General features: G+C 40.3%; 1 protein-coding gene across 1 annotated transcript; it reads right to left on the bottom strand.

The window, feature by feature from the left end:
* Positions 1–9004: 9004 nt before the first annotated feature.
* Positions 9005–25103, bottom strand: mtnr1ba (melatonin receptor type 1Ba). The gene is made up of 2 exons (XM_084420057.1): positions 23972–25103; positions 9005–10000 (listed from the first exon to the last, which is right to left on the bottom strand). Exons 1-2 carry the CDS (start codon positions 24168–24170, stop codon positions 9132–9134), a joined length of 1068 nt encoding a protein of 355 aa, XP_084276183.1. The 5' UTR covers positions 24171–25103; the 3' UTR covers positions 9005–9131.
* Positions 25104–25553: the final 450 nt, after the last annotated feature.

Below are 25553 nucleotides of genomic sequence, written 5' to 3'. Positions count from 1 at the left end.
GTTTCAGGACTAGCTAAGTAATTGCAACTTACTCTTAAGTAATAACAGAGGCAGAGGTGGGCGAACAGGTTGGTCGTATTGCACCTTTTTTTTGCATTCTCTGTTGATCGGCAGGTCCTGCGGACTGGGCTGATTAACAAGTTCGCGGAATCCATAAAACTTCCACACCAGCGAGCTAACTTTCTTGCAGTGCGGGTAGTGTCTCGTCTGTCATATCCGATAACATGCTTTTACACGGCAGTAGCAGCTGCGCGCTGTGTCTGCTTGTCAAGTCAAGTCAAGTCAACCTTTATTTATAAAGCACATTTAAAAACAACACAAGTTGACCCAAAGTGCTTTAAAGAGCAAGCAAACTTAATTTTAACATAAAATAGATCACCTTCAATAGAAGTTGATCAGAAGACCGGATCACTCTGGTTGGAGAGTACGGATGTAGTAGGTATATACAGTATATAATATATTGGGGCGCAAGACCAAATAGTCCCTTGAATTTTACAATCGACCCTGAATTTCACAGCGAGCCAGTGTAGAGATGCTAAGACCGGGAATATGTGATCCCTATTTCTTGACCCCGTTAATAGCCTGGTCTGCTGTGTTTTGAACAAGCTGGATAACGCAGTTTGGGTGCAGACCAATATACAATGAGTTACAATAGTCTAAACTTGATCAAATAAGTGAGTGGATCACAATTTTCAAGTCTTTATGGGAAAGAATTTTTTTTATTTTAGCGATAGATCTCAGGTGGTAAAAGCTACCCTTGACAACAGCACTGATCTGCTTATTGAAAAGTAATGATGAGTCAAAAATCCCTGCAAGGGATCTTGTACCTTCAACAACAAATGACCTAACTGGACAACCAGGCCAGGTAAATAGGACATAGAGGAACCTATATTCAGAACTTCGGTTTTGCTCTCATTTAATTGTAAGAAATTGTTTGCCAGTCAGTGAAGCAGTTTAGGGCATTCTCAGATTAACGATTTTTGACTACACTCACTGGGAAATAAAATTGGGAATCATCAGCATAACAATGGTAAGATATGCTGTATTTCTGAACAAATAAAAGCTGAGGGGAAAGCATGTACATCGAAAATAACAAGGGTCCTAAGATTGACCCTTGAGGGATACCACATTGTAATTGAGCTGAAGTAGATGAAAAGTTGCCTAAATTCACAGGGAATGAATGTCCTTTCCTTTAGACAAGAGGAAAACCCCTGAAGGGTCGTCCCCTGGATGCCAACCATACGTTCTAGGATCTAGATGATTGAGGAGAATATTATGGTCAATGTGTTGAACACAGAATTGAGATCGAATAAAACTAAGACGACAGGTGAACCTAAATCAACGAAGAGTAAAATATCACCGGTGACTTTCAATAACGCAGAATCAGTAAAGCTGCGAATAAACATCTCTCTCCAAAATCTTGAAATAAGAAAGCAGTTTGTAATCGTTGTATATTGCTAGTATATCAAAGGATGTTGAATTGCATGTTCAAAACTACTTGGAACAACTCTACTTGCTAATGAGCTGTTAATTATGTCACACTGGAACTGATATTCATAAAAACTTCTTTACAAAGGCGTGGAGGCTTTTAACTGGGACACATCATCTTATGTTTTTCATTCCTTGTGTTTTATGACAGGTGGCAACTAGCATGAAGGTGCAAAAATGCCATCTACTGTTCTCTGGAGGCAAGCATATGCAAATGCATTTGCCCGTGTGACATCACAGGTTACCCAATATCAAAATAAGCTTGATTAAATAAATGCTTTGCTTATAATGATGAGGACGTTTTAAGCTAGGAAACATGCAGGATGTATTATTGGCAGCCTACAAAGACCTCTTGTGTGTCAAAAGATCAAGGTGAATTTGATTTCTCATGTCATGATCCCTTTAAAGAAACATAGGATCTGGAAAAAAAAAATTAGAGATAGATGTGAGGAGACAAAGAAAAAGGTGAAAGAGTGATGTGTAGAGGGAGAAGTGATAAGGGGAGGGTATGATTGTAAAAAGGAGTGACACTCAAAGAGAGATTGAGTGATGATAGAGAAATACGTTTGACAAGAAAAGGGGTTTGGAGGGGAGAAGGAAAAAGACAATTTAAAAGCCCTTTATTTAAGAATTCAGAGGAAAATTGGAGACAACTGGAGGATAGAGGTGTTTAGGGAGAAAGAGGAAGATGGGGGTGTTTTTACTCCTTCGCCACATGTGGAGCAAAGAGCCAGAGCAAAGCAAAAACCGGACACTTCTTAAAAATAAAAGTTTTATTAACATGCAAAATCTTACACCAGCAGTCTTTTGAGAACATTTTAAGACCATGTCACAGTAATACATTAATTTTAGAGCCTCTTGGCCCTGTCCCCCATCAGTCCATTCCTCTTCTTAGCAAATTTATCCCTCACGCCGTCGTTTGTCCTGAAGATAATGCCATCTCGTTCCTTAAACGCACACATTCCAAAAATTCAAATAAAACAATCATGTTCATGCACATTCATTTCGCAGTATGAAATATCACAAGTGTTTGGGGCTGTAACAGTTTCACCCGATTAATGCTTTGATTTACTAAGTTAAGTTTTACAAACGTAGTACATCAGTTCATGTTCAACACGACAGCAGCATTACTAAGATGAGAGAGCTTACCTGACTAAGACACACTGATAAGACGCACCTGTTGGTTGAGATTACTTCAAGGGTTTATTCGTTTATCAACTTAATTTAGGTCCTTAACTTGAGGTAACACAATCTGCACAGTGTTTTGTTCTTTTCTGGGGATACGCAATTGAATAAAATTGGAAATAAATGAGCAAAGATAGTCATTGGCATAAACCATTTAAGTAAACTCAGTTAAGAAGACAGTGGAAACTTGTACCATCTTTGTACCATTTAAAAAAAAGAATAATAAACTGGCCAAATACAGTACAATTACAGTGTTTACTGTAGATTCAAAGATCAAAATTGAAACTCACAGACTGGAAAATGGTATCAAAGCACAGAAGGTAGAAATAACAACAAACTTATTTTAAAAAAGAATTCATGAAAATAACAAATACATACAATAATAGATAGCCGATATTTCTTCATTCTCAGCGAAGCACATCATATTTATTCCACCAATGGGAATGTCACTGGATAAAAGCTTTTCTTCAGTTTTAAAGTAAGAGTACTCATCAATTCCAGGACAATATATGCAGATACAAAGATGCCAGCACTCATCATTTACCAAGACAAATAGATTACTGAACAAGCATTTGTCATAAATACAGAGATTATTCATCATAGTCATCAAAAAGAAATGAGCATGTGATCTCGTCACAATACTCATTGAAGTTACTAAGATTATTCTACTCTCATTGTAAATACTAAGATCAGGTCACCCATGAGAGAAACTGATATAAAATAGGAATACCCATAGAAACCGTACGTAATGCGAGCGCTCGGGCACTCCGCTGGAATACTAAGATATGGTGGCTGATGGCGTGACGTGTTTTAAATGCATAGAGACACATGGAGTCATTCACTGTACTGCGACAAACTCCATTACTAAGATAACACTGGAACTGTAAACAGAACAAGTATGCCACTCTCTTTCTCTCCATATCTTTATTGTGCTTTTGAATCACCCTCAGGGTGCAGCCTATTGTGTTTGTAATACTCCAAGTAAAGATGTCACCCGCCTCACGTGGTCTGATTTGAACTCACAGGTAAAATAGATGATTGTTACTAAGAACTTGAAATATTCAGGTAAACTTGAATTCGTGGTAAGAGTTTTTTTTTTTTTTTTTAACACCCTGAGCACTAGGAGCATATGGTGTTTGGGTTTCATTAATACAGTTCCAATTTTACTGTGATGCAAAATTAAAATTATTTTAACCATGTGAAATAATAACATTACAGAAGCCACAGTGCTAATGGTTCAACAGATTATAAAATTACATTAAATTGTAAGTCATACAATATTTAAAGACTGTAATATACTTAAGATTTCAATAAGTGCATTGATGTCTTTCATAAAGCATTATTACTCACTGCAATCAGAGTTGAAGCTCCTTTGGTAAAGGAGCCAAAAACCATTATGGTTCTAAGTATTTAGTATTTAACATTTGAGGCTTAAATTTGACCCTGAACTTGATCCACTGCTTAATGTGAATAAAAGTGAGTCCATGTCTATGACTCGGGAGGGAATTCACTATGACTGATAGCGATGTTTATTTGTTTTAGCACCCGGGACACTGAAGGATCAGGTAATGGTGCGAACACAGCCACAAAATTAGTGCTGTATGGAATTTTCGAAATGCAATTCTGGATCATGTCAGTTGGGTTTGAGTGCTATGTGTGGTTAAGCTGTATTTTGGGTGCTTATAGCACTGAAATGTTTTTGTTTTTTTCAGTGAATTCACCCCTCAATTTTTTGGCAGATTCTAGTTTTTACATTTTTGAGGCTTAATACACAAGTTCACATGCACAAACAATACACACACACACACACACACACACACACACACACACACTGTTAAAGTCTATTATTAAAGTTCCTATCTCTGGAAACGTTTCTTAGCAACATCCTTTTCAGAATAATCATTTAAAAAAAGCTAATAAGATGGTAGCACAGGTTGTGGAGATTGATTTCTAAAGACGAACATTTAACATTTAAAATAATTTCTTTGCATGAATGTCTGGAATAAATTGGGGCAAATTAGTAAGGCATTAGTAATGCTAATCTAAATATTCTCTAGAAAAAGTTCTCCAAGGACAGAAGTTCTCAATTTCGCCGAATAGTTTTATTATTACCGCATTGTGCTCTTTGTATCAATGACGGTTTGTTGAAACCTTCCGATTGACAGTTCTACGTACTGGTCGGAACAGGTAGGCCTACTGGTCAAATGTCGGTGGGCTTTAAAACTGCGGTTAGCTGAATAAACGTGCAAGGGGCCATTTACACAGAACACTTTTTTCGTTATTAAATTCGCGAAACATCGCAGTGTAGTAGAAAAGAGCGCATCATCTCGAGACGCTGTTTTAAAAGTTGAAATCCGTTCACGCCGATTTAAAAATGCTGCACGCACTCGCAAGACGCTGAAAAGGTAGCGTCAAATGCATCCGTCAAATGCATGTTTACATAGAAAAGCTAATTAGAAGCAAGTGGAACATGAACGCGTGTTTTGAGTGAAACGCTAATTATTTTTCCAAGTTTTAAATAAAATAAATAGTATTGGAGTACATTTGACAAGAAAATACTATTTCAGTCTTTCTACTCAAGAAAAATCACATTTAAACGTGCAGTAAGCGATTTCTGAAAAATGCTGTTGAAAAGTGGATCAGATCGAGCACCGCAACACACTTGTAACCAATCAGCATTAAGGGGCGTGTCCACTCATGATGGGGGAGGAGAGAGCACAGCGCACAAAATCGACATTAGCAGAATGACTATAGAAAGAGAGAAATGGCAAAATGGCCGTGTGTCCTCCAAAGCTTTTTAGCCAGCTGAAAACGCCTAGCTATGGGCGCTTGAGAGCGTTTTGGCAGCGCATGAGCGCAGTATTTTTTTTCAGTTGAGACACTTTGCTTGTTATGATATGGAATATCCATAAGTGTTACTAGTATCTCATTTCACACATATATTGTTTCTGTGTTGATTCCATATTAAAATGTCGATACAATGTAATGCATTTTCTCTGGCTCTTGATTTAAATAATTTTGTTCCGTTATTATGCTTTACGCGGTTTCTACTTTATTATGCGGTTGGTCGGTGTGGTATTAGTCCCGCCCCTCCTCCACTGTGATTGGACGGTTGGGTAAAAAGTGACAGTGATGAGCGCTGCGTTTTACCCAAAGTTGAACATTCTTCAACTCTCGGCGACCAGTAAAAAAGGCTGAGCGCTCAGCGCTTCAGCGTGAAAAGAACGCTCAGCACCTCGTTACGCTCATGGCGTTTAAAAAACGCGGCGCTCCCATTGAAAACAAATGGAAAAATACGCCAGCCGCCTGAAAAAACGCTTTGGTGGACACCCGGCCTAAGGCCCCGTCCACACTACTGCGTTTTCGTTTAGAAACGGAGAATTAAAACGAATACGATCTCCGTCCACACCAGCGTTTTAGCTGCGTATTAGAATTGATCTCTGTCCACATTAAAACGACTGAAAACGCGGATCACGTGACCATTCACCAACACTGGGCATGCGCGAGCCGGTGTAAACACAACTTCATTGATAAAATTATCCCACCATGCGCTGGTTCTTCCCGGGTTAACCCAAAACCGACGCTCCATGTACACGGTCGATACCGGGAATTGTCAAACGTAAACTATTTTATCGGGAATTGTCAGTTGCACACGGGAATTGTCACATTGTCACTATTTTACCGGGAATTGTCACAGATCGCTCGAATAATAGCTTGCCTCCGGCGCATGTAGGCAGTTAGCATTGTAAAATGCAGAATTTACTTGCACAACAGCTGCTAGAAAAGATATAGCCTACGCCATGACTGATGACACCCAATCAGATCCGAGCGTGAGCCTCTACTACGTCATCGTTTCTAAAGTCCTCCGTTTTGACCCGTCCACACTAAAACGCCCTCCGGAGATTCAAAACGAAAAACGGGTCGGCAGCGTTTCTAAACTTCTCCGTTTTGGGTCTCCGTTTTTGTCGTTTTAGTGTGGACGGGAGGTGCAAACGTAGCAAAAGGTCTCCGTTTCTAAACGAAAACGCAGTAGTGTGGACGGGGCCTAAGGCCAGGGGAATATAACTTTAAAAAGAATGGTTACGATCAGGCAAGAGGTAGGACCCGCGTTAATATCAGAGAAGCTTTTCAGCATGGAGAGACAAGGAGCGGGAACTGGGAAGGTCTGAAAACCAGACGCCAAGCTTGCTTTATTTCTTCTCTATCCGTGAGTAATGTTGGTCTTGCTGTGTTTCACAGAACTAAGATATGCTGTCTTTTGCTTGAATAATATACTTGTGGCATCTTCGCTTGTACACTTGCATTATTATTATTATTAGCCTGGAACGTACACCTCCACCGCTTGAAAAGTGTGTCCGAAAAGTGAGATAACATACTCCCAATATATGTTTTTTTCCTTAGGTTCCCATTTTTCACTATACCATCACTATAACCCCTTAATCTTGTCACATTTGTAAAATATTAGTTACTTGGGATATCGTGTTAAAGTATGTAGGAAGCTGTTGGGTTTGAATGGAAGGCGCTCACAGAAAAAGTGATTTTAATGTAATTTTAAACCATTCAAGCATAAAAACACTCACACGCTGTTTTCTGTGCTGCGCATCCATATTTTATTACAATTTCTGTACCTGAATACCTGAAAATCTTGTTTTAATCATATATCTTTATTCAGTTGTATTTATTTGTGATTGTTAATTTGTTTAATTGTTCTTTTTAATTACAGAGTGTTTGTCTTTAATTGTGCTTGAAATTTATATTAGTTACGCTAGTTGTTTTTGCTATGGTATTTTTAAACCATAGGCAAAGATTTCTTGTGTAATTTTTGTTCATGGTATTCAGCTACAATGAAATGTTTTGCAATAAGACTGAATAAATTTTTTTTATTTTTTTTTTACCTAACTGTAATTGAAATTAGTAATCGAAAAGAATAGGAATCAATTAGGAGATTCAGAATCGTTAACATTCAAACGATGCCCAACCCTAGTCGTGGCATGTGTTTGCATAGCGTATACACTGTACGTGAATGTGGGGCGTGGAGGCATCAAGATAGGAGCGTGATCTTTTTGGGAAGGGGCATGTTAGTTTTGGTGATTTCAAATATCAACAGCGTTTACCAGAAATCGCTTACTGCACCTTTAAGTTTCTATGTAATTATTTGAGAAATGTATTCAATTATTTGTGAACCTTTTTGTACCATAGCTAGTGTCCACAGCTTTTCATTATGGACAGATGGAATACAAGTACTGGGTAAGCAAAGTCATAAATCCTGCATTATTTGTGAAGTGAAACATGAGTGAATCTTTAAAAATATCAGATGCTTTGTATAATGCATCAGGGACAGCCAGCCCCCTCCTCCCCCTTACTCAATGCCACTGATATAGTTATGTATCTCATAAAAAAAAAAAAAAAAAAAAAAACCCGTAATTTTTGTAACTGATATGATTAGTTTCCTCAAACTACATAAAAGTATCTATAACTTAGTGAAGATGAATGCAGTTTTGACTTTCTTGACCTAACTATCAATGATTAAATCAGTATGAATTGATCATTTATCAAAGCTACTTCTATATCTGGTATTTCGGTCCATCTTTAGAATTGTGGTTTGACTGAGACAAGAAACTGGCACTTTGAAGTGTGTAAATGTGTAACTATAAGAACATGTCCTTGCAGCATTTTGGCATATTCCCATACGGCTGCGGGAAGATTTCAACAGTGGGAGTTGCTCGTGTTGAGTTTGCATAGCAATAGGGGAGTTTTACAAGAATGTTGCTGCAGTGTTTTAGGGGAACGTTTGGATAACCTTTGCTGCAAACCTAAGGGAGCCCTAGTTTTACACTCTCTCCGTAGAGTTTCAAATTAATTGGTTGCATAGCACAAGGGGGAGGCTCTAGTGTACATACACTGCCACAAATTGCTAACGCTATTGGAGCACTGGGAAAACGTACGCCAAGGAGTTGAGCGGTCACAAATGTGTGAGCATTTGGGGAGCGTTTCTTCAATGCTGTTATATCATTAGGGAAGCACTTGTGAAACCGTGCGAGTCCTCTGTTTGGCGAGTGTTTATGGACGATTGGAGAAATCAGCCTCCTACTATCAGTGAGAAAAATAAGTTATTTTCAAGGGGCGCATGTTTGGAGAACACAAAAATATTCTGCAGTCTTTGTCATTGTCGAGCTTGCTTGCACCTTTTGTCTGGTAATGACTTATTGCACTGTTCTCAATCATTAGCATGCATTAATTAAATGTGATTGTAATACATGTGAGATGCAATTAATTCTTGTAATACCGAGGATTATTTTAATTTTATGGTTATTCAACAATAGTTTTTTTTGCAGATGGTGGTATCTAAAGTGAGACATACAAACGTTATTTTTAAAACATTTGTGGGTGCCATTTAAAACATTTTTGCAGCATTCTCTCTTTGATATCTATTTGTGAACAGTTGGATTGTGGGTGAATTATACTGTGTTCGTTTTGGGCTGATCGTCGTTGTTGTTGTTGCCAGGCGAATGTTTGTTGCTGCGCTCAGTCCCGCCCTTTGATGTCTCCTGCAGGAAGAGGCGTGGCTTACAAAGCGACAGAAGTATTCTGCGGTATTCTCTGCGGAAGTTCTGATTGAGCAGCCCATACACTACGGCGTTCAGGCAGGAGTTAAAGTACGCCATGAAATAACTAACCACAAACAGCCAATCGGGGACCAAGGGCGCAACATTGGGCGGGTCCACCGCTACAGCCAGGCCGATCAAATTCAGCGGCGCCCAGCAGACGGCAAACAGCACGAAGACGACGAACATGGTCAAGAAGTGGCGCAGTTCATTCGGACGGAGGCGTGGCCTGACGTCGGTTGTGACCCGCCTCCTCACACGGAGCACCAGCACCCAAATCCTCAGATAACAGAACGTAACTACTGCGATAGGAAGCAGGAAATGCACGGTCACCACAGCGATGGTGTATCCCGCGCTTGTCGTCTGACTAAAGGTGCATGAATAAACGCGGGGGTCGTACGTCAACGACCCCAGCGCCAGGTTTGGAAGAATGGCAAGGGCGGTGAGTACCCAGACTAACACCAGTAGCGCCAGGGTTCCGGCACGGCCGTAGATTTTCTCGTAGGTGTTTGCCTGACAGATGAAACAGTAGCGGTTGATGGCGATGGCGGTGATGTTGAAGATGGAGCCGATGACGCTCGCTCCCATCAGGAAACCGCTGACCTTACACTCCATCTCCCCCGGCAACCAGCCTGCGTGCAGCATGGCGTGCAAGACCAGAGGGTAGGGATAGCAAACCACCAGAAGGTCGGCGAAAGCCAGACTCACTACAAACGCATTACCTACAGGACACACACAGAGAGAAGGAGTTCAAATGCAAGGCCTCATGTTGTGGCATTAGAGCAAAGTCAGTTATTTTTTGCTGCGTTCACATCATGTTAGGATTGCTATAGTTGCTAGTTTCTAAATCTTTACTGAACTCCAAATTACAAGTGGGAAATTAGACATTTTTTATAGCTATTATTTCATAGCATAATTAGAATGGAAACGCCACTTTTAAGATATTTTCGTTTTCGGTCAAAATGCCTTTTGAATGGGAGTGCTTGGGGCACTACAGTGATAGCATCAAAATCGCTATTTTTAAAACACTAAGAAGGCTCGACACAACATGAAACTGAGCTCGAAGTATCACCAGGGGCTCTTCACATGAACTTGAACGCATTGACTACATTGTTTGTGTACACAAAGTTTACTAAAAAGAAAGGTTTTGTACGACTTTATCAGTTAGTGTTTCCGGTGGCTGGAATTTTGTCAGTCAAAAGTAGTCGATCTCCGAATGCAACTTAACATGAGAAGAGTAAAGATGGAAAGATCTTTACTCTCTTCATGTTACGTTGCATTCGGAGATCGACTACTTTTTGCCTAGGATGCAATTTGGTGAGAGTTACGTGGTGAGATCAAGTTTTTAATGTTGTTTATGAGTATTTTCTCTTTAAAACTGCAGTGATCTAAAGACAGTCTCAAAAATGCGGTTTGAAATCGCTGAAATCACAAACTACCTTGTAACCAATCACGTCAACGTGCCGGCGGGCTTTAGCATATCATTAACTATGACCGCTCTGAAGCATTGAAGTCTCAAGAGATGTCAGGTTAATCCCGGTATATTTTTGTGTATGATGTATATTACGATTTTATGATGACCTATATACACCTTTCTCCACTGACGTTCCGAGTTTTTCCAAAGCGTTTCTAAGGATACTGAGGCAGCGGTCTGACTCTGAGATGGTGAACGGGAACATGGTTTGTGTAACATTAGCAACACATTATTAGCTGTTTGATAACATAGTCAAGCACAAGGCTAATCATATGAATTACCGTTATGTATCCGACGTAAAAAGCGATATTGTGCAGCGTACTTCAATAAGAATCTCTGAGCTGGCATGAGTGAGGAGAGGCGGGGCTAATTTGCATATTCACAGAACCATGTATGCTAAATGAAGCAAGGGTGTTGCATTCAATCTATTTTAAGGCATGAAGACATTTTTTTTTCACAGGAAACAAATTTTAAATATGTAATTTTGGTGATCAAAGATGAGTTTTAAAGGATACAATTATTGACTACAATTGACTTTAAAGCTTATTAAAAACACCACATATACATATAAACAACATTAAAAGCTTGATTTTTCACCACAGGGGGACTTTAAGTTTTTTCCTGTTTCATATTTCCCAGCAAAGCCATGGATTAGTAGAATCCCCTAGTAGTCCCACCTTGCAATTATGACAAAACATGTTCTTTAAAAATATATACATTTACACTGTATCCTATGCAACAAGTACCAACTGTCACACAATTTGTCTCTCCCCACTGAAAGAGAAAATGCTGTGTTTATATACAGCTGTCTGGAGCAGGATTTTAAACCAATGAGAGTTAATTGTGGGCAGGGCTTCTCAGTGTGACGACACATGGTCAGAATAATGATGATGCCTGACACTGTATCACATCACATCTGGTTAGGACACAGCATTACAAGAAACACGTCACTGCTTTTGGACAACAAATTGCACATTTCTTTTTTGTTTATTGCAATACAGGCTCATGAGGTTATTCAGATCCATGAAATGATGACACTGAAGCAGCATTTATCGGCCACTAGAAAATAAAATTGGTTGCACGTAATTTTAGAGTAAGTGCACTTACATGTACTTACCTAAGAAAGTAACTATAATAAGTACAAGGGGAACAGGACTGTAAAATAAAGTGCTACCAAAAATGTATGTGTTTTTTGTATACGTTTTTTACAAAAGTTTATTGTGTAGAAACACACAAACACAAGGAAGGTTCAAGCAAGAAAGGAAACTTGACAACAGCACCTGATCTGTAGTTGACATATTGCGTGTCTGGGAGTGTGGGAGCATTTGTGTGTGTGTGTGTGTGTGTGTGTGTGTGTGTGTGTGTGTGTGTAGGACAGGCTCAGGTGCACTAGTATTTTAACAGTGAGGTTCAGACAAAGTTCAAATCCATTAGATTAAGTGTGGTGTCTGTGACACTGAGTTCTCCTCTACAGTATACTTTATGTGTGTGTATGTTTGCTTGGTTTGCCAGTCAGTCTCTTGCATGCATGTGTTAGGTGATGGTTTGTTGGAAGTGGAGACTTTTCTCTTCAGATCAAGTTGTATAAGCGTTTACACTACAGCACAGATGGAGTTCAGATATAGTTCAACACAGTACTCTACACACACACACACACACACACACACACACACACACACACACACACACACACACACACACACACACAATTGTATGCCTTAACCAATGTGTTACAGATCTCAAATAGGTTTTGTAATGGATACATAGATTTAGTCGTATCGATCGAATACATTTGGGAAAAAGAGTCCATATAGAAAGTCATCATTTTAGGTTAATATTCCAAATCATACCTCATCAAAATGACTTATGCTCCATTCAGACTGATTTTATCGATGGAGGTCACCAGGTCACTAGTAGCCATTCCTCTTGCTCTAATACGCTGGTATAGATATTGCAGCAGTGCATTATATCTTATACAAGATGAATGACTATCAATGCATGAAATCAAACACGCTAAGAACAGCAACAATTTCTGACACAGTTTACATTCTTTTTAAACTGTTGCATCACAGGACACGCCCACATTGCATCACAAATGGTCACTGTCTCTTATGTCACCAGAAATCAAATAAAAATGATTTACGGTCCATGCAAATTGACGTCAACTTTCAAGCTGCCCATTTCCTCTTATCTCTATCCCTCTTCTCTTCCATTTTGCCTTCCTCATATGGATCCGTCAACGTCTGCTATCTTTCTCCCGCCCTGTGCCAATATCTCTCAGCGTATCTGATTTCCAATCCATCTTTTTTCCTCTCACTTATAACAACTCAATTCGCCTTCGCTCTCTTTCGTCCTTTCTCACAAGAAGATTAAGAGGCAAGAGGAAGAAAGCAGCTGGACTTTTATATGTTTTAATTGGTATGTCGAAATTCTGAGAGAGAAATTTGGACTAATCTCTTGTCTGAAAGCTAGGCCAGAATGAACGTTAACAGAGTTTAGCTCGACAGATGCCTAAGCAAAGAAACAAATAAAATTCGGCATTAGTAGAGCATCAAACAATCACACACACGCACACACTTGTGCTCATTACTTCTGTGAACCTGCCACATGCTGTTGTGAGGACGAGGGTGTGAGGAATAATTTTTCGGGAGATGAATATTGTGCCAACTATTCAGATGCTTCCTGTGAGATTTTGGGCTTTAACATTTGGAACCATATAAAGTTTGTTAGATAAACAGATGAATGTGTAAACTGCTGCCTTCACACACTCAAACGCACATTGGTCACCAAGCATTTACATGCTTTTCAATTATTGCACCACTTCATCAGATGTTGTGTCAACCGAAACCATTATGTTTCATAAAATATTGCAAAATTCATTTTACAGGGAATGCACGAACTGTTAAAATGTATATATTCAAAGCTAAGTTGCTTTGCATAAAAGTGCATGCCAAATGCATAAATGTAATGTGAATTGCTTTCTGTCATTTGAAAGACATCTGGTGTCCGGTCTACTGCGTTTCCCTACTTTAGAAACATCCCCAGTAAAGAATGCTAATAGGGATTAGAAGTGAAGACAAAGGGAGAAAATAAAGTTTTAAAGCACTCAATTGAAAGAGAGAGAAAGATTCAAAGTGTATTCCAGTGAAAAAATCATTAGATTTTCATTAAATTAAATTGGAAGACCAGATCTGCACTGTCTGTTGTGTGTTTTTTTTTCATTGCGAGATCAGAACAAAATGAAAAGGCAAACGGCCCAGAAATACAACTAAAGCTGTTGTAACAGAAGCTCCTGTGATAACGTCACATAAAAAATGTCCAAGCTTTACAAATATATTTACTGATGATAAATGTAGAGCAGAACATAACATTTCAACTGGTTATGCCTGGAGTGAAGGGGGTAATAAGAGTGGTGCAGTGATGACATATTTTTGTAGGTCAACCCTGGCATGGCATCACTGTGGTTGCGTCGCCAAAAACCCAATAGGGTAATCTGTGATAAGTGATGCTCTTCACAAATGAAAACAACTTTTATGAATTTGGAAGCGTAAATACAATCGGTAGAAGTCAAAAGCTAAACGCAGGCTATAAACGACCAAAACAATAGTTGCAAGACTTCAGCGTCACCATCACTAAGCATTTTAAAACATATTTCTGTCCCTCCACTGACAGACCATACAACTACCAGGTTGACGCTTCAAAAACTTCATGAAGAGATCATAAAACTAATCCATATGAACTGAACGGTTTAGTCCACATTTTTTGAAGAGACACAATTGCTTTTTATTATGAACAGATTGAATTTAAGCTTTTTTTATTCACATATAAACATTGATCAGAGAATATAAACAATAGCTCAAACGTTCTGCGTAACACATGAGAATGAACCTCATTGGTTCTTGCAGAAACTCAAACGTGCTGCGTAACACGAGAATGAACCTGATTGGTTCTTGTGGAAGCCCAAATGTGCTGCGTAACAAGAATGAACCTCATTGGTTCTTGCTAAAGCTCAAACATACTGAGTAACACGAGAATGAACCTCATTGGTTCTTGGAGAAGCTCAAACGTGCTGCGTAACGTGAATGAACCTCATTGGTTCTTGGAGAAGCTCAAACGTGCTGCGTAACGTGAATGAACCTCATTGGTTCTTGGAGAAGCTCAAACGTGCTGCGTAACATGTGAATGAACCTCATTGGTTCTTGGAGAAGCTCAAACGTGCTGCGTAACATGTGAATGAACGTCATTTGTTCTTGCGGAACCTCAAACGTGCTGCATAACACACGAGAATGAACCATGGTTCATCGAACATGCTCATCGCTAGAAGACTCAAGCCCACCCTCCGATGCAGCAATCGACATCGGATCCTCCGCAGGAGCTCCGAATGAGACGCTGGGTCCCCCATGAGAAGGACCCGCGGACTCAACGGGAAACTCGATAGCTCACGATGTGCGTGAGGAGTGACAGGCCAGGCGGGAGAGCTCCCACTACAATTCTCAGATCACCCTGCTTATTAACCGAAGAGGCTCTCTGCAGTGAGAATGGGGAATAATGGAGGGGACTCCACCTTTTTCAAGGTCTAGATCTTAACATCTCAATGGTCATGTCTTCACAGTGAGAACATGAACCATCAACGAAAGCTGCCTCAGCATGTTGATAGCCCAGGCACATGAAGCAGCGATCGTGGCTGTCAGGCAGGGCCAGGAAACGACCGCATCCAGAAACACACTGGTGGAATGCCATCTTGATAAAGACGCAACATCACCCGTGTTTTGTTCTTTTAGGGAAACTGCCCTTTTTGTGCTATTTGCTAAACTATCAACCTCAGCTTGGAAACAACTGACCTAAGCGCCGCGGCAGGAGCGTTAACTTGTGCTCGTGAGAGAGAGTCATTCTCCACGATGACTGGCCGAGAATACGTAAGGTAAGATGAGATGGAAGACATGCGTAACACCCGTAGACTTTACAAGATAAACAAGATAACACCACGTTCACGTTCTCCTCACAATCATGACGGTAGACATAGGATCCACAGCTAGATAAATTAGTATAGAAGCCCTATGATAACAAAGACCATCATTTGAAGTGTCACAAAATTCTGAAATTATCGTACATTATGGGATTTTTTTCATTACTGATCGTACATTGTACAGAGGTCAAAATTATCGAACAAATATGATAATTATCGTACGTCTGGGAACACTGGCTCTGAAGCAAAAAGCTGAATGAGTGAATTGCTGGCCAGCTTATACACTTACACCTAAAGTATTATTAGGAACACCTGTTCAATTTCTCATTAATGCAATAATCTAATCAACCAATCACATGGCAGTTGCTTCAATGCATTTAGGGGTGTGGTCCTGGTCAAGACAATCTCCTGAACTCCAAACTGAATGTCAGAATGGGAAAGAAAGGTGATTTAAGCAATTTTGAGCGTGGCATGGTTGTTGGTGCCAGACGGGCCGGTCTGAGTATTTCACAATCTGCTCAGTTACTGGGATTTTCACGCACAACCATTTCTAGGGTTTACAAAGAATGGTGTGAAAAGGGAAAAACATCCAGTATGCGGCAGTCCTGTGGGCGAAAATGCCTTGTTGATGCTAGAGGTTAGAGGAGAATGGGCCGACTGATTCAAGCTGATAGAAGAGCAACTTTGACAGAAATAACCACTCGTTACAACCGAGGTATGCAGCAAAGCATTTGTGAAGCCACAACACGCACAACCTTGAGGCGGATGGGCTACAACAGCAGAAGACCCCACCGGGTACCACTCATCTCCATTACAAATAGGAAAAAGAGGCTACAATTTGCACGAGCTCACCAAAATTGGACAGTTGAAGACTGGAAAAATGTTGCCTGGTCGGATGAGTCTCGATTTCTGTTGAGACATTCAGATGGTAGAGTCAGAATTTGGCGTAAACAGAATGAGAACATGGATCCATCATGCCTTGTTACCACTGTGCAGGCTGGTGGTGGTGGTGTAATGGTGTGGGGGATGTTTTCTTGGCACACTTTAGGCCCCTCAGTGCCAATTGGGCATCATTTAAATGCCACGGCCTACCTGAGCATTGTTTCTGACCATGTCCATCCCTTTATGACCACCATGTACCCATCCTCTGATGGCTACTTCCAGCAGGATAATGCACCATGTCACAAAGCTCGAATCATTTCAAATTGGTTTCTTGAACATGACAATGAGTTCACTGTACTAAAATGGCCCCCACAGTCACCAGATCTCAACCCAATAGAGCATCTTTGGGATGTGGTGGAACGGGAGCTTCGTGCCCTGGATGTGCATCCCACAAATCTCCATCAACTGCAAGATGCTATCCTATCAATATGGGCCAACATTTCTAAAGAATGCTTTCAGCACCTTGTTGAATCAATGCCACGTAGAATTAAGGCAGTTCTGAAGGCGAAAGGGGGTCAAACACAGTATTAGTATGGTGTTCCTAATAATCCTTTAGGTGAGTGTATATCTGTATGTCTGGTGGAGTGGCTTGGCATGCAAATCTCACTCACCAATCTTAATTGGCCCGTTTTCTTACTACCCAAAGGTGATTGGGCTCCCAAGTGAGACCCCATATGTTAGTATCGACGTAGCGTTGCACGTGACTTGGCAAGTATTCTCGTAAACGTAGTCAGATAAGTCTTATGTGAACGTAAACAGTTAAGGAAGAAAACGCATGTGTATCACTATACTGGATCCGTGCATCTGCTATTTAAGTGACAGCAGCCTTCAGGTTATTTTGTCATTTAACATTGGAGTCTGATAGCCCCTCTGCTACATTATCAAAGCTGCGACAGTTGAGTGCATGAAGTGTCCACCATTCCACACTTCGCTTTTGGGTTTTAATTTGGGTTAATTAAGTGCATCATCCAGGTTTCTTTTTGGAATTTTCAGTGTGAACAAACTTCTCGCACTATTTATACTACAAAATGTTATAGAATAGTATGCAAATTGGGATGCACCTATGATCTTCCCCAAACAGTTCACCAATGCTTTGATTGTTTGTCCTAGGAACCAATTCGATTAAATGGAAAGCAAGAGGAGTTTCCTGCATCTCCTCTCATGTCTCCAACAGAGTTTTAAAAAAAGAGCTCAACAATGTTTCAAAATGTGATCAGATTTCCCAAGGTACATGTGGTAGAGTAACAGCCAATTTCATTTTGCATCATGCAGAAAATTCTGAGAGGAAGTGGATATTTAAATGGGACATCCCTGAGAACACCATTAGGTGTTTTGAGCCACCGCTGAGCATTAAAAGTTTCCTCTGGGTCTCTCTCTCTCTCTCACATTAACATACGCAAAGCCTTTAATTAAACAGCAGCATAACAGAGAATGCTCTCACACACACACACAACCATTAATGATAGCAACGAAGGGTAGTGCTTAGTCAACATGAATGTTAATTAAATCTCTAATGACCCCAAACTAACTAGGACTTCACCAACACAATCACTATTTCAAACATGATGGGATCTACCAGGGTAGCATCTCTCTTTTGCCTATCCAAATGTGTGTGTGTGTACTGAAGATAAATTAACGTAGATGTAAAGTGCTTCCATTGTCGCATCTCTGCGGGCAATGTCCTCAGGGACTCACTTGACACCAATAACCCTGTATATGAGGAAATGTTAGTGTTTGTGGGTGTGTGTAGAAAGGAGTGGCTTTGTAGGATCATCAAAGAGCCTTGTTTCAAACGGCCCCACACACACACACACACACACACACACACACACACACACACGTGCATGCAGAAAAAGCTAAATTGTTCTTTGTCAGCTACGGATCACGTTTCACTGCACGGCGACGTGACCGGTCTCCGTTGACACCGATGCTGTTTTTGACTGACCTCTGCAGTATGTGTTCCATAACTTTTACACCTCGACCTCTACGCTTCAGATTCTGTTTGCACCAATCACTTTTACAGCTCTTAAACTCTGACCTCTCCCTCTCACGCTTTTTACAGAAATGACAATCTCGTTGCAGGTTTTTTGTGCACAGCAAAAAAGTGACAAGAGGTCACCTGGTAAGCTTCGAACAGAATAGCCTTAATGGTTGCAGGAAAGAGAAAAGACTCGCAGAACGATTTTTCTCCGAATGTCACATTTCTATTCAGTGTTGTGTCCATTGTATGGACAAATAACACCCACTTTTTTTCTCCAAAATAGCTTCTTTTGTGTTCCACAGAAAAAAAAAAAGGTTTCCTTTAAAAGTCTCTTTAATGCTTCACTCCTCAAATTTTGACGCATCAGGAAACGTTGTCATAAATGACGTGAAAAGCCCTTTACTGCACTATAGGGACCCTCGCTCCCTAGAGAAAAAATATATTAACACATCCTTTTTTTCTCTCTAGGTAATTACACAGATGCAAGGGCTGGACAGAAGTATGGGCGTGTCCTATCATCTCATTTGCATACAGTGTCCCTAGACCCAATCGAGTGCAACAGTCGGGTTCTGGAAGTAAAAACTCATTTTCATTCATTTTCTCCATAGGGAAATTGTTTTTGAGCTACAACTTATTAACCTTTAAGACAGACCTACTGTGAGCTACTTGGTGGTTAATCGATGGTAATTGCTTCTGCTATAGCTTAGCCTGCATTATTATTTCAGCTTATTTTTTAAATAATTGTGTTTAAAGGTGCAGTATGTAATATTGACAGCAAGCAGATGAAATGGTTACATTTAATTCCCCCGCCTCCTCAGACTCGATGCTCGATGGGTTGCCAGATTGAGGACACGCAACCAGATTGAGCGCAATTGACAATGGAAGGCTAGGAGACTTACACACTAGTAAGTTGATGAGTTGATTTATCAGGTTTTTAATATGCTCCCATTCATAGAGATTTTTAGATGGATGCTGACGCTTTTTTAGGTCGGGTAGAATCTGTGATCTCTGACCCGGTTCGTTTGCTGGCTTCCATGGCTGCAATGCACTGTGTTTCTTATGCCAAATGGCAACCCAGGTAAATGGGTAAATTGGCAGAGGGCGGAATCACAGTCCATAACAAAAACAGACATTAGGAGACGGAACGCACATTTCAAAGTAAAATAACTGGACTGTCGCATTGTTTCTGAGAGAAACGAGTATGCGAAAAACTTAGCATGTTTCCTAAATATCTGAAACATTATGGTAGGCTATTTTTATGGTAGGCAAAAAAAAACATACAAACCAGTCCCTCCAGTTTTTCGCGATTCCGCGATCAATGAATACAGCGCAAAATCAACAAAATGTCGCATTTTTTTGCGATCCTGCATAATTCCGAATTTAACCGCAAAATAATCACAAAAATGAAAAAGACCTCACAAAACATTCAATTATAATCACCCAATTGAAATATCTCTAGTTTAATTAAAGTTTCAATGCATTTTTATGTGGATACAGATGTTGCGGGAAAAGGGGAAACTCCTTTTCCTCGATTTACTGAAGCCTATAATGTAAAACGCATTTTGCAGCTAGCACAGTGAGTGTCTGGCTCACTCATTGGCTGTGCTGCGGCAACTGCACATCCAATGGCGCGGGCGCTTATTCTTTTTTCTTTTACTGTCTATGATATTAGTCCCCGAAAAACGCCATTTTAGCAGGTTTAACGACTGAAGCGACAACTTGCCAGGTACTGCGGCCGGCTACGCAATACTCGTTTCCTACTCTCAGGGAACTGAGGTTACGATAGTAACCGAGTAGTTCCCTTTCGAACGGTCACTTTGTATTGCGTAGCTATAGCCTACGCAGTGGGGATGCCATGCAAAACGCCGCACTATAAGTAACTGGTTGCCTACTGCAGCTCAGGACCCCTCAACTCAGGATTTGCACACAGTTCTACAGTATAAATTACTACACCTGCTGTTAATATTTACATAGGTCAGGTAGAAAAATTGCCCATAGGTTGTTTTAAAAGTTAATTTGATGAGAATTTGATTAGACCAAAACAAACAAGCTTTATGCATTTTGTTTGTGATTTGTGTCATGACTATTGTGCATCTGACATAAGTTAAGCTTTTTTGGTATTCGAGCAGAATAATTCAATTTTTTTGTTATTCAGATATGTAGCAGAGCAATTCTGTTTAACTAAAGGTTACATTAAATGCATAATAATTATGGTAAATGTGATGTCCTAATTATAAAATATAAAAATCGCACATTTTTTCACAAATTTCTGGAAATTACCACCACAAAATCAGTCATTTTGATCGCAAAAATCACACAAAAAAATCGTGAAATCCTTGAGGGACTGACATACAGCACCTTCAACAGCGGAATTCCTTGTGAAAAACTACATTACCCATGATGCAGTACAGAAAAGTACACCAATCAAGAGAGTAAAAAAAGCAACGCGTTAGCTCCGCCCACTCCCACTGCGAATGACGTTATCGATTCGATCTCTCTACGCTCTTAATATAGCGTAAATGTGTGTATATATGCATATTTTACAAAAAAATTAAATACTTTGTTTTTATATAAATAATCAACATTTGTTGATAAATAAACAGTTAAATAGTTGTATATTTCTCTATAATTCGATTGTGCTGTTCGAAATGCTTCATGGGATTGTAGTTCTTTCCCTCACTAAAGCCGTTAAGTTCACAGTCTTGTCCCTTTGTCTGATTTTCAACTAGTTTTTGCTTCAAATCAAAGTTTGTACTTTTGTGATTCACCTCAGCTGATTGGCTTTAACAAAGAATTTTTCTAAATCCCTATGGGAAAAAATGAATGGAAAAAATACTTTCGGAACCAGGACACTAATGCAGGATTTCATTCCCACCAGCACTGCACAGCGAATGGAACCTTTAGGAAAACTAAACACATCTGATGTATTAATCAATACTACCTGCTCCTGCTGTTGATCCGGACACAGCACAACGTCGGGCATGTAAAATAACAACAAAAAACAACTGTGCCATCATTTGAGCACTCATATACTTGTGCTATACCCTAATGCAAATCAATCATCACAGGTCAAAGTGAAGGATGTAGTCAATGGTGACAGACACACGCAACATTAATCGCATGTCCTTCGAATATCTACATAGAGCACCAGCAAACTCATCACTCTATGCTAATGAGACACTGAATGTCACCTTGAGGTCCTCACAAACACACACAAGCAAAAGCCCATAACACGAGAGGTCAAAAACCAAATCTAATTGCCTAAATTAACCAGCTCGACAGACATGAACTTCAACAGCGAAGGACTGGATTGAAAGCATGATAGAGATGAGGAATAAGAGAGAAAGGGAGTGTTTAAGGGGGGAATGACAGCAGCATTTCTGTAATTTCGGTCTCTCTTCATCCCTTTGTAGACAACAATGTTTTGTTTGAGAGCTGGAGTGCAGGGCTGTGCCGGTAAACGGGCACATTGCCGTGTTTACCGTGGCTTTGTTAAGACAGTGATGGGATGATGCCACCTGCACATTTCAAGATAAGAAAATGTCAAAAATCTCCAAAGACACAATGACATGCACGGAAAAGCTCTCTCTTCCCATGATCCTCGCTCTGTCTGTTCTCGCTCTCACACACTCAGTATTGCTGATGACTATTACGGAACACAGCTGACATTTCAAACTCTGACCTAATAACACAGCGCTGTCGAATGCTTTGACAGACTGCCTGTTTGGAGATATTGCAGTTCACATCTGTGTTTACCTGCTCTCGTCTTTTTTCTGTTCCCATTGACAGTTTTTCATTTGCTCTAGTAAACAATGAAAAGCTGAAATCTGAAAAAAAAAAAAAAGCATTTTAAAACCCCATCTGTCCTTCAGAAATCACAGAAGACGAGAACTCTGGCATTCTGAGGTCAGATAATGCAAATTATAAAGAGAACAAAAGAATATTTTAAAACAACCCTGGTAATTTCACTGTCTTTTTCTCTCTCTGGCATTCCCTTTTAGTTTCTTTCATTGTCCTTTGCTTATCCCTTCGCTTTCCCTCACATCTCAGTTTGTGACCTTTTTTTTTTCTTTGAACATGAATGAATGAACATGCTTTCTGAAGTTTACATTATAGCCATGTGAAGCCTGAATATGGAAAGCACTGCCAGATTGTAATACTGAAAAAATGCAAATGATGATCCATAATTTAAAACCATATGGTCCTTCATTTTAATGAATGGGGGACTCCAATAAAAAGAAAAATGCTTTTTCTGAGTGGAATTAACAATAATTGCTTTGCATTCTCTCTCACACTCTCTCTCACGCCAACACAACAAGAATCATATTGGAGGTAAATTAAATCTGGGATATTGCTGTTTCAGACCTGCAATTCACACCGGAGCTCATTCTCAGATACACAGGTGTATGTAAATTGTATTTCACACCAAATGAGATTTATATTTTTGCTTGGAATTATACAATTATATATATATCCAAACATACATTATTCACCTTCACAAGCATAAACCAGCACTCTCTGGCTCGCATTCACATGATGTTCCTCAAACAACCGTTAAAGTATCACTGTCAGACAGCCTTGAGTGCACAATGTTATTCTCAGGCTCTGACCGTCTTTGATATCTGTGAGTTATGTAACGTCAAACCCTCTCATGTCCGTGAAACATGTTGTTGTTTTTTCTTGACTAAATGCATCAGTGGGCAAATAGGACTCCAAATCGCCAGGTTATTCTATGTGTATAACTGACATTTAAGCTAAAATATCAAAAAAATATTTTTTTTACAGACATTGGGTTTGTGTCAGTTTAAAAATGATTATACATTTTAGAAAATATTTTACATTTAAAGACCAAAAAGAATCAGTCTTTATATGACAGATGGTGAAAATCACTACTCTCATTTTGTTTTCTTTGAACGAGACAGTCATTCATGCTCAGGCCATATGTACAGTGCACGTGAATGGTTGGTAACCCTGTGAATGAAGCACTAGGTTTATTCTTGAATTTATCAGTGTGGCAAGACAGCTGTTCGCAGTATTAATGAACCTCCTTTTATACCGCAAATGAATCATACGAGTATTATCCTAATAACTCCTTGTCATGAGCCAGTGGATGAGAATCATTCACTGGCTCATGACAAGGAGTTATTAGGATACACTGGCTTTTAGGCGCCATTCACAAGGGACGCGGTTTTTTTTTTTTTTCTTGCATTGTATTTTAACTTTGATAAAGGCGTCTTGGAATGCGTTACGTTACCTTTGCAAGAACGCGTCCTGTGTTAACATTCCCACATCTTTCAGTTAATTAATGTGGACTAAACGCGCGCACTCACCCGCGTTTCTCAGTTTTCTATTTCTGAGCACCGAGATGATCACCAGCACGTTACCGAGCACATCCACCACGCTCGTGAAGATCAGCACACCGGCCAGCACCATGACGACCCATGCTGGCCGCGCGCCCGCTCCGCTACCCCAAGCGCGACCCTGCCCGACTTCCGTCCGGTTCCTGACGAGCGAGACATTCTCGGGCATGTCGAAAAAACTTCACCCTCTCTCACCAAAAACACGCTCGGTATCTTTCTCACGAGGCTTCAGTCATCTTCACCTTCGTCAACAATTACACATTTCCATATTCTCAGCAATCCTTGGGAAGCTCGGTGACGGCTGCTGTTTTCTCATTAATGTGCCACATGAAACTGTCTTGACTGAGGATTATCTTCAACTTCACGGTGCTCGCTCTCTCCCCCTCGCCGCGCGCCTTTTAAAACTCACTCATGGCGAGAGCGCGGCGACGCACGAGATGGTCTCGAGCTTCTCGCTCCAGTCGCGTGCGCTCCGGTGTTTGCCATTGATAACTGAGGGATCACGCTGGCGTGGGTTCACTCCTAATTTCCCTCCTCTTCTCCTTCAGCGTATTTGCATTGAATCGAGCTGAGGCGCCTCCAAAAAGCTGTCAAACGTGGGACTTTTCAGGTCGTCTGTATGCCCAGTCAGTCAGACTTTATTTATTTATTTATTCACTCGGTGGCGACGGAATCCGATGCGCGAGGCTCCCGTTTCGGATGAATTCCCGCCTCAGGAGTGTGAAACCTTTAAGTGCAGTATGTTACTGGTTTTGACACCAGTGTATGTCGTTAAAAACGCTTATCTTCATCTAATACGGTGGTCTTCGCGTTTGAGAAGCAAGAGAGCCGTTAAATGAAAGAATCCAACTTAGAAAATTAGCCTTTCTGAACAGTAATTCCGTGTTTCCCGCCTCAAAGGGACTCCCTAAGCGACTCAGTCAGCACCCGTCTGGTGCACGCGAGCAGATCCGAGTTTCCGGTCTAGTTCTCGGTTAAGTCCAATTAAACGGCAGCTGGAGAGACGTCGCCTTCGACCCGCTCTGCACGGCCGGTCTCTTTCGGTCCCTTCATTGAGAAACAAAATCCGTGAGCGCGCGCCACCGCTGTTTACAGCTGCCCCGTTCACACATCACGCGCTGGGAGCCTCCGCGTGCGCCTCAACTTACTGAGAGCGCGCAGGTGCACGTGAGGTCGTCCTGTCACAAATAAAGGGGTTGCAGCGTTTTCTTTACTGAGCGATACTTTAAAGTCACCAACGATTACCAATCATCAAGCATTTATTTAAATAAAATATATATTAAAAAAAATCTATCTCCTATAAAATTAATACACAATAATACCCTTTAATATTTTACATAATAATAATAATAATAATAATAAAGAACTATAACGGACTGTGAATTCAAGATCTAAAAAAAGGACAAAATAAAACAAAATCATCAACGAGAACCATATTTATGACCCTGGTCCCTGGTTATTATCACCTATAATTGGTTCTGGGTCCACAATGCTCAAAATGTATAAATAGTACACATCACAGAATAGGAGAACAATAAAAGAATGTAGGCTA

Source organism: Rutilus rutilus (assembly GCF_951802725.1).
Source record: "Rutilus rutilus genome assembly, chromosome: 9".
Lineage (NCBI taxonomy): Eukaryota > Metazoa > Chordata > Actinopteri > Cypriniformes > Leuciscidae > Rutilus > Rutilus rutilus.
Note: the sequence above shows the minus strand (reverse complement) of the source record. Positions and strands in the feature narration are given on the sequence as shown.

Excerpts from the sequence above, each read along its gene's own strand:
- mtnr1ba (XM_084420057.1), bottom strand. The coding sequence starts at position 24,170 with ATGCCCGAGAATGTCTCGCTCGTCAGGAACCGGACGGAAGTCGGGCAG. Across the intron at positions 10,001-23,971 it reads TAGAAAACTGAGAAACGCGG|GTAATGCGTTTGTAGTGAGT; the intron begins GTGAGTGCGCGC and ends TGTGTCCTGTAG.